The 9595-nt window shown below is 36.3% G+C and overlaps 1 protein-coding gene across 1 annotated transcript; it reads right to left on the bottom strand.

The window, feature by feature from the left end:
- Nucleotides 1-8645, bottom strand: LOC147556599 (elongation factor G-1, mitochondrial-like). The gene is made up of 20 exons (XM_086657500.1): nt 8042-8645; nt 7541-7762; nt 6016-6137; nt 5774-5924; nt 5121-5192; nt 4594-4689; nt 4404-4492; nt 4201-4267; nt 3008-3046; nt 2710-2770; nt 2514-2623; nt 2320-2394; nt 2173-2241; nt 1946-2067; nt 1437-1562; nt 1223-1343; nt 979-1079; nt 834-894; nt 587-640; nt 1-326 (listed from the first exon to the last, which is right to left on the bottom strand). Exons 1-20 carry the CDS (start codon nt 8465-8467, stop codon nt 222-224), a joined length of 2289 nt encoding a protein of 762 aa, XP_086513626.1. The 5' UTR covers nt 8468-8645; the 3' UTR covers nt 1-221.
- Nucleotides 8646-9595: the final 950 nt, after the last annotated feature.

Here is a 9595-nt window from a genome sequence, read left to right as displayed (position 1 = left end):
GACAACAATATGATTAATTTCTTGTTTCCTGATCGATTATTATTGAACAAAATTTGATTCTAATTCACCTAATTAATGTCACAAAATTGATACAAAAAAACTAGGTCTACCACCCGTTCCATAAACAAATAGAATAAGTTATGTTGTTACTCTGAAGACGTTTTTGCCCAAGAGAATATGGAAACAAAGAAGTATATGCTTTCCTCGGGTGAATCCGAATCCTACTCTTCGGCTTTGTTGGCTTTATGAGTGTTGACCAGTTGCATCTGCACGTCCTGAGACACTGGAGAATGTTCCTTGTACTCCATGGTGAACTCCCCTTTGCCCTGCCCAACAAAAAAAAACCCTCTTAAAACGAGTCTCCTACTCTCCCACATTATATATACAATTATACATCTTAGAAAGAATGTCTATCTTGATGTGTATTACGGAATATAATTATTTGAATGACAAATATGGTCGTTTAAAAAGAGTTCAAATCAAAGATATGGGACCGAAAATATACAAATGCAACCTTTAAGATATCGGAAATTGCCGTGAGAGCATGCTTGAAAGATCAGATTTTAGTAGAGGAATACTTTCTTACCTGTGTCATTGAGCGAAGAGAGGTAGAGTATCCAAACATGTTGTTCAAAGGGACCTGAACCAAAAGAAAAACGGAACATGTCATTCGCCTTCTGAATATAAAAACACAAACAAGGCAAGCGAGCAACATATTTACAAGCATACACCGTATTCTAGGTAGAGGCAGTTAATCACACATCAAGAACTTGCCTAAAATTTAAATCTTATTACCAGCGGATAACTTAAAAAGGGGAGAACTTTGTACTCACATTTGCAGTAACTACAGCATCATCTCCATCCTGGTCATTTCCGATGATCACACCTTTCCTCCTACAAGACGATCATGAGTTCTAAATCTGTCAGAAAACCATAGTGAAATTATACCCAAAGAACAAAAGATTTCAAAGCACTTACTTGTTAATATCACCAGTAACTGTACCCTGGAACTCTGTTGGTGCTTTCAACTCTACCAACATCACAGGTTCCAGGATCACCGGCTTTGCTGCTGTGTAGCACTGTTTCAAGAATTAAGCAGCAAATTAAGAATTCGGAAAAAAGTAAATAAATAAAATACATGCTAGTATTGGAGGGAAAAATAGTGTCTGAAAAATCAAACCCAGCTTCAATAGAAACATGATTAGAGAAGGATTAGAAGTACCTGTCTAAATGCATAGATAGCTGCCAGCTTAAATGCAAGTTCACTTGAATCCACAGCATGAGAAGCACCGTCAGTCAAAACGATACGAATATTTTCAACTGGATGCCCTATCAACGACCCTCTGGGTAGTAACCAAATACAATGGCATTAGGGATAAAAAAAGAACATATAAATCCACATACCAAGACTCCAATCAGAAAATTAGACAACTCACGAGTTTGCAGCTTCCCTAAAACCCTTCTCAATTGCTGGGATGAAGTTTGATGGTACAGCTTGCCCTATAATCATGTTCTCAAACTCAAACTTTGTGGGCGACCCTGGTGGAAGAGGTTCGACATACCTGCTCAAATTTGAAAGAATAAAATTGATCAATGAAGGAAAACAAAGTAAGAACCCACGAAACCGAAAAAACAAACAAAGGTGTTGGAAGAAGTAAGTTTTTTAACCAAATGGCCAATTCAGCAGACTAAACAGGGTCAGGCCTGCAGAAAAGGATATTTACTTTATAGGCCAGCCTGGCCTGTCCAAGACACTGTATACCCATGGAGGGACCGATTCCCACCCCATAGAATTTCCCATGATCTATAAATAAGTCATATGGACGAGTACCAACTTGGTACTACCAAGACTTGAACATTTCATGGGCTAGCTCGCCTCAAAGATGATACTGGAAAACAATTTACTATGAAAACTATGACTAATGGCATTTCATCCGGCACTTACCCAGTTACCCTTCCGTATTGACCCTGTCCACCAGATTGCTTTTTATGTAGATAGTCAAACTCAGCACGCTGAGTAACTGTCTCCCTGAAGTTAACACGAGGTTTTCCAACAGTGGCATCAACCTTCATATTAAACAAGTGAAAAATTAAATGGAGTGCACGTAAACCACTGAAGCTGTATGTCCATAAGAAAGAACAAAATTAAGAATGTCGAAGCAATTCATGTACCTTGTACTCCCTACGAATTCGCTCCACATAAATATCCAAGTGAAGTTCTCCCATTCCAGAAATAATAGTCTGTTTGTGAAGCATTGTTTACGTTATGCAATGGCATGTATAAGAGATTTATTTAGAAAACTGGGTAAGAAATCAAACCTGACCACTCTCAACATCCAAACCAACACGAAAAGTTGGATCTTCTCTTTGAAAGCGGTTTAAAGCTTTTGAAAACTGCACCAAGAAAGACGCGATTAATATAAATAGAACTATTAGTAGCACTTACAATCAAGAGTTATATGTTTAAATATTTATTGAGTATGAAACTGGAAAATGGAAGTAGCAATATTTACTTGTCCTCCATAATCTTTGGAGACAGGTGAAACTGCTAAAGACATCACTGGTTCAGGGACGTTCATTGAAGACATTGTGTATCGCACAGATCCATCAGTAAATGTATCCCCTAACAAAACAAGAAGCAAGATAACGTATAAGTGAGGAAGAAAGCAGAACCTTAAGAATCCTAAATGATAATAAAACAGGACACACCTGATGCACAATCCACACCAAAAACAGCTACTATTTGCCCAGCATGTGCCTCTTGAATGTCCTATCATAAAAGAATAACGAAGATTCATAAATTGGGGCCTTAACAGGGAGTCAGACTAAAAGTGTTTTCCACATGAATTTGAGAAGATTGTGCACAGTTATCTATTAAGAAGCACATTCTCTGGTCCAATTTTTACTTGATGAGAACTTCTCTTTTGTATCCAACTATCCAAAACTGCAAAATGTGATACTTTCTGAAGAATTTTGAATGGGACATGTTTGTAAGATGCAAACTAACCTCCATTTCATTAGAATGCATGCGAACCAGGCGAGGAATCTGCATAAAAAATGTTGAGTAAAATTGTGTGAGTAAACAGAAAAGTTAAGTACAAACGTATAATTTCAACTTGCAATGCCATATAAACTGCCGTAACATTATAAAACTAAACCCATGACAGCAAGATATGACTATTGTTTTGGCTGAATATTGAAATCGTTCAGGTAACACACTATGGTGACAAATAGTTCGCATACAAATAATGATTGCATATTCCTCTACATGTTTGACCTTTACTGAGAACATAGCATATTGATATCAAAATCTATAGGTACGAGGGCATTCACTTTCTTCTTTTAACAACTTCATTGATATCTACACTTTTCTTTACTTCGCTAAACAAATACATACATCACTAGCATCTTGTTAGTGCTAAAGGACTTGTGACAGTGGTAAGTAAGGCTAATTTAACAAGTATCCCACCAAAAAGGATACAAAATATCCCAAGTCAGAGCACTCGGCAAATAGTGATGAAGTAAATAGAGCTGGATGTTATTGCAGAATAACTCCTTGGTTACTTAGAAGACTTAGGCGGGCAAGGGACTCCTTACTCCTTAGATTGAACATGCTTTGAAATAGCTTACGAAATTTTACATAATAATAATATCTATATAACGATTTCTCTTACAGATTATATTCAACAAATATTAAAAGAAGAGATAATTTTAGCATAATTATATCTCTCGCATACCAACTATAATTTCGTCAAAAAGTAACTTATTATAATACATTATAAAAAAACATTTAAACATCGTAACTCCACAATAAAATTAATAAAAGACCATCTGAGAATAAATATTGAGTATATTAATTGCTATTAAAACAAAATTCTTTTTCCCTTCTCTCTAGAACCAAAAAGTAACTTCCATTCTCTTCCCAAATCTTCTCTTTCCAAATTTTTTTTAACAGAACAATTTATCTTAAATGACTTTCTCTCAACATGCAGTTATCATTCAAAAATATTACACATCTAAACCCAACTTTTCACCGCGTCTTCGGCACGGGCTATAGCTAGTATGTGCACAGTATATACAAGTAGTAATTAGCAGTTGAACATTACTACTTGGGTGTTTTTTACTACCGTATTTGGTTTAAAAACAACTACTGGTTCCGAGTTATGAAAAGTAAGACGCAGTTGTATAAAATGAACTTACCTTAATCTTCTTGCCTGTGTTTACATTGATAATGAAATCACCCTTCCGGATAGTACCTTCGTAGATTCTGCAATAAAAACCCTTTAAGGATCATTCTAGGTCCAAGTAACGAGGATTGCAGCCTCATATGTAGCAGAAAAGTGCAGGATCAAGAAAATTAGATATTATATGCAACCTAATCGGATTCACTTAAGTTCTCATACCTTAAATAGGTCAGTTGACCAAATCGACCTTCTTCCAATTTGAAAGCCAGTGCAACAAGAGGTCCATCTGGAGTACCTGATAACAAAACCTAACAACAACAATGCCAGGAAGATGGTAGTCACTTCACAAAAGCTGGTGCTTAAGTCTCGGGTAATATCTACAATTCAATGAATCAAATTTGCTCTGTACCTTTTCTTCATTCTTTGTTTGGTCAAGAGCATAGTTACTAACTTCAACTGGACACGGTAAGTAGCTAAGAACCCCATCTAACAGCGTTTGTACTCCCTATATCCAAAAATTCTACAGATTGAAGCAATATTCCAATACAAAGAACTTAGTAATGAGTTGAAATCAACAGCGGAAAATGAAAATGAGGGTTAGACTAAATGGTTGTTTGCGTAAATTAATATCTGAAAGAAAAACAAGATTTTAAATATTATCTGGATCTGATTGCCACAAAGAAAACTAAGTTCAAAGAAGTAAATGATAAGAATCGAAGAAATCTACTCATTTGAGCTAATAGCCTACATTTGATTCTAAAATCTATGTCGAAAATATCCGCCTAGAAGATCATAAAAACAAATAGTACCATAAAATTCAGATATAAAAAGTAAAGTGAAATCTGGACTCTGGAGGGCATGCTAATGGAAGATACAACCATAAAAAATATTCATTTATGCAAGAAAATAGTGAGGAAAATAACCAATTTCATGTACCTTGTTCTTGAATGCACTGCCCATGAATACAGGTACAAATTTCCTTGATATTGTAGCCCTCCGGATCGCCATCTAATCAGGAAGAAGCCAATAAGTCAAGTAAAATAACAGTCGAGCACAACTCAAGCAGATTATATGTTCACGGAAGAACGTAATAGAAGTCGTGGCTTAATCAAATTAAGAGCACAATCTATATGCCACAATCATTGTATTCTAGCAAATAAAACAGAAACTTATTATATGATGAGGACTTCAATACAGTTCAAACTTTCAATAAGTGATGTTTATGGCTTAATCAAATTAAACATTTTAGGCTATTGTTCTAAATGACCCATTTGAGTAACCAGCAGAGAAGAAGCAAAGAGATCCATTCAAGGTTTTCTTTTCTATTGGCTATAAAATACCAACAGATAGAAAGCTTCCCGGACTCCTCTCTTTTTGTAAATTTGGAGTTCGTACAATTTCATAAGAAGATCAAAACATGAAACACAAAATACATAGTCAATTGAAAATTCAATTAGTTAACAACTACGCCCACTGTTAATGCAACAAAGAAACCTTCTGAATACTGTCTAATCGCAGTCAGGTGAAAAGAGAGCAAACAAACTAACCAAGAGAAAGAAATTGTCCAAACTATATGAAAACTAACACACCTCAAGATCATTAGGAGATATAGGCTCGTCGTTCAGAAAAGCCTCAGCGAGTATATCATCAACTTCAGATACTGTTTCTATTAGTTCACGACGTTTTTCAGCAACCAAAGCCTCCATGTTAGCGGGCACATCAGTTATTTCAATTTTCTCTCTACAAAAGCAACAAAAATGATAAATAAAAATCATTGTACTAAATATAATATCATTTGTCTTAAGCAGAGCAGGATAAGAAAAGAACTAACCCATTGGGACCATGAAAAAAATGAGCTTTAGAATGCACAAGATCGACAAGACCCTGGAAGTCATCTTCCAGTCCAATTGGAACTTGCACTGCAGCACTGTGATGTCTGAGCTTAGCTCTTGCCTAAAACAAAATCTCAACTTGATCAGTGTCCAAAATGTGCAAGCTTTACAACCTCCACCTCCAAATTGTCCAATATAATCAAATACTCAAAAGAGAAATAGATAATTAATAAACTCAAAAGAATCTTATTTAGCCACGGACAACAGGGACAAAAAAACAATCCAGGTTGTAGAAGGGAAGGAAGTAAATTCATCTACTCGTAATGTTTCGAGTTTTTCATGCAATTCGCTGAAAGCATATTTAGCTTATAGAAACTGAACTTGTGGAGACCTATGTAACATGGTCCCAAGGTTGATATCCGTACTAAAGCTAAGGCCGCTATTCAAGGTGGGAATTGAAATGCCAAATAAGGTTTACAACTAATGTTTATAAAAAGTTCATTCTCGTAGTCTTAGAAGAAAAAAAATGATTCCACATGTATACAAACACTAGATAATCGACTCCTTTTAACTTGCTACAAAAAAATTTAGAATTAGGTGTTTAACAAACATGGAAAAAAGTGTTGTTTCTTCTTACATCGCATAAACTTAATCAATGCTTGTATGTTTTGTTTTTATGATGCCTCTGCCTCGATGCAGCAACAGACTGAATCGCCTCGGAGTGTTAATCTGTCGAATTCTAAGACATGGGTTACGACCACACGCTATATTCTTGAATAGTTATAGGCCATTTATAAGTTACAATACATCTTTGGATTAGCAATCGAGAGATTATGCATAAAAAGGTATTATCCTGGAGTGGTATTGAATTGGTGCAACACTATTTGTGCAAACTGCGAACATCTCATAAGACGTGAAAACAAAATCTCACATTACACCCACTAAAGTTATAAGTAAATTAGTAATTATGAGTACCCTACAAAAGTTACCAAATCATCAGTACCCGACGTGGGAAAATTACTAAAGAAGATTGTCCATCTTGCGTAAAAGAGACCAGTACGAGTTAAAGTTGAACATATATATTTGCGGAGACTATTACGAATTCGAGTTACGGGACTGAACATATATATTTGTGGAGACTATTATGAATTCTAAGAGGTCACTTGAGCAACATTTCAGGGCGTCCGGCCATCATGCCTAGCGATTATTACAAAGTCAACATTCAGGTTCTTGTCTTAGCTATGGGGAGGTAAGAGATCAGGTACTAAGGTGTACTCTGCCCTCACTTCACCTATTCATGAAAGTTAAAATTTCAGTTCACTTATTTTATTTTTCCTCTTCGAAGATGTTACTCTGATTAGGTTCTCTGAAGTCTCCTAAAATGGTGCATTTGCACGATATCCTAATTTTGGTAAGGAAGTCATTTAACTCTACGTACAATGAAGCAGAGTATATATGGCATATCGATACATCAGCTAAACTATTTCAACTTTTCAAGTTCTACAGTAGGCATAGAAAGTTTACCTGGTTGAGAACTTTCCAAGGATCAGCACCCATACGATCAAGTTTGTTAATAAATGCAAGTCTTGGAACCTCATATCTTCTCATTTGCCTGTCGACAGTAATTGACTGACTTTGCACTCCACCGACACTACAAAGAACGAGAATTGCGCCATCAAGAACACGCAGGGCTCTTTCGACTTCAATCGTGAAGTCAACGTGACCTGGAGTATCAATTATATTAACCTGGAATTCAAGCAAGCATTCATATATGAGATATACCCATAAACCAAAATCAAAATCCAGATCCAAAATCTTATCTTCCTATACTTATATATAAGAACTACATCAACAACAGGTTTAACAGTAAACACCATGAAACAAAAGAACCTCATATAGTTGGAAATGATAACTCCAATCTAACATTCAAATTATCAACAAAAACAACCAAAAAATTCAAATATTCGGGATCACAATTGAAATCATAAACCACAAGAGAAAAAAAATCACAAAAAGAGCTTTTACCTGATAGTCTTTCCAAGTACAGTACGTAGCAGCAGATTGAATGGTAATCCCTTTTTCTCTCTCTAAATCCATAGAATCCATTTTAGCTCCAACTCCATCCCTACCTCTAACTTCATGAATCTCATGAATTCTTCCGGTGTAAAATAAAACTCTTTCAGTTAAAGTCGTCTTTCCTGAATCAATATGAGCGGAGATTCCAATATTACGAAGCTTTTCCATAGTTTCTTTCCACCAAGCTTCCTTTTCATCTTTTGCCCTAGCCAAATTACTAGCTGAGAATCTCCTCCTTTGGCCATTTTCTAATACAAGAATCTCAAATGGTGAAGATGAAGAAGAGAGAGAAGAGCAGATTGAAAATGAGTTATCTGTGTATAAGGCGTAGAGTAGACGACTGGCGGAGTTCCTTGCCGACCTCGCCATCGCCATGGTTGATTATGGAGTTCGGCGGAGACTGTGAAATGAGTTTTCGGAATTTCAATAAATTGGTTACGAATACCCACAGCCAGACGCAACTTTATTCCCACTTCTTCTTTGCCTCCTTAAATTTTCCAAACTCATATTTAGGCCCTTTTTATCGGTCAATGTTTCCACGTGTATTTCTTTTCTTTTTTTTTTTGAGAAGGAAGATTAACTTCATTAATGAGTCTCGCTAAGAAGACTTGGTACAAGATGTTGAGGAATGCATTGTATGTCCCAAAAACCCGAAATATTACAAGTAATTGCATAAGAAGCAAAATTGTGTGATGCAGAGTTGCATTTGCGGAAACAGTGACTGAATATTGTCGAATGTAATATGATGCTTCTGTTTTGTATGTCTCTTATAAGTGGAATAATTGTCCAAGGAATTTCAGACGTTGGGCCATTAATGGCTTGCATGACATTGCTTGCATCCCCTTCAATGATGACTTGACGGTATTGATACCGAACGGCGAGATCTAATCCCAGAATGAAGACCTGACATTCCGCTTTTTCACTCAAATTTTCACTAAGTATTCTAGTAGCAATTGCTAGGATGGAACCATCTGAGTTGCGTGCCACTACTGCACATGCCGAGCCTTGAGGAGAGAATCCAGCATCTACGTTTATTTTAACTTGATTATCGGGTGGCGGGATCCATATAGCTTTGGCTCGTTGGATATAGTTCTGATTCATGTGAGAGGATGAAGATGGATTCAGAAGTCCCAGAAGTTGAAGATGCACCAAATACATATGTTGCACCGAAGTAATCGATGGGCGTTTATTGTTAAAGACCACATTATTCCTGTCTTTCCAAATATGCCATAGGAGTAAAGAACCTTTAGTGAATGTGGTTGAGTTATCTGATCTTGAAGCCAAGATGTTAAGACCGAATGAACTTGTTCCTGAGAGACTTGATCAATAGGAAGGGTGTTAATTCCAAATAAGGCATGGTAAGTAGGGCACTGAAATAGAAGATGTGAGATTGTTTCCACCTGAGTCCCACAACATGGACATAAAGAGTTGCTCAAACAGACAAATCTTCCGATATTTGCCAAGACTGGAAGTCCATTCTTTGTGGCTTTCCAGACGAATGTC

Source organism: Eschscholzia californica, unplaced genomic scaffold, assembly GCF_041429995.1.
Source record: "Eschscholzia californica isolate CP2 unplaced genomic scaffold, dmEscCali1.0.p SCAF_2, whole genome shotgun sequence".
Taxonomy (NCBI): domain Eukaryota; kingdom Viridiplantae; phylum Streptophyta; class Magnoliopsida; order Ranunculales; family Papaveraceae; genus Eschscholzia; species Eschscholzia californica.
The sequence above is the reverse complement of the archived record's forward strand: the minus strand, read 5'-3'. Positions and strand labels throughout refer to the sequence as shown.

Bases quoted from the DNA above. Each gene is read 5' to 3' on its own strand.
- LOC147556599 (XM_086657500.1), bottom strand. From the start codon at position 8,467: ATGGCGATGGCGAGGTCGGCAAGGAACTCCGCCAGTCGTCTACTCTAC. The intron at 3,047-4,200 runs GTAAGTTCATTT...TTTTTTATGCAG, and splicing joins ACACAGGCAAGAAGATTAAG to ATTCCTCGCCTGGTTCGCAT. The intron at 327-586 runs GTAAGAAAGTAT...TTTGTTGGGCAG, and splicing joins CTCTTCGCTCAATGACACAG to GGCAAAGGGGAGTTCACCAT.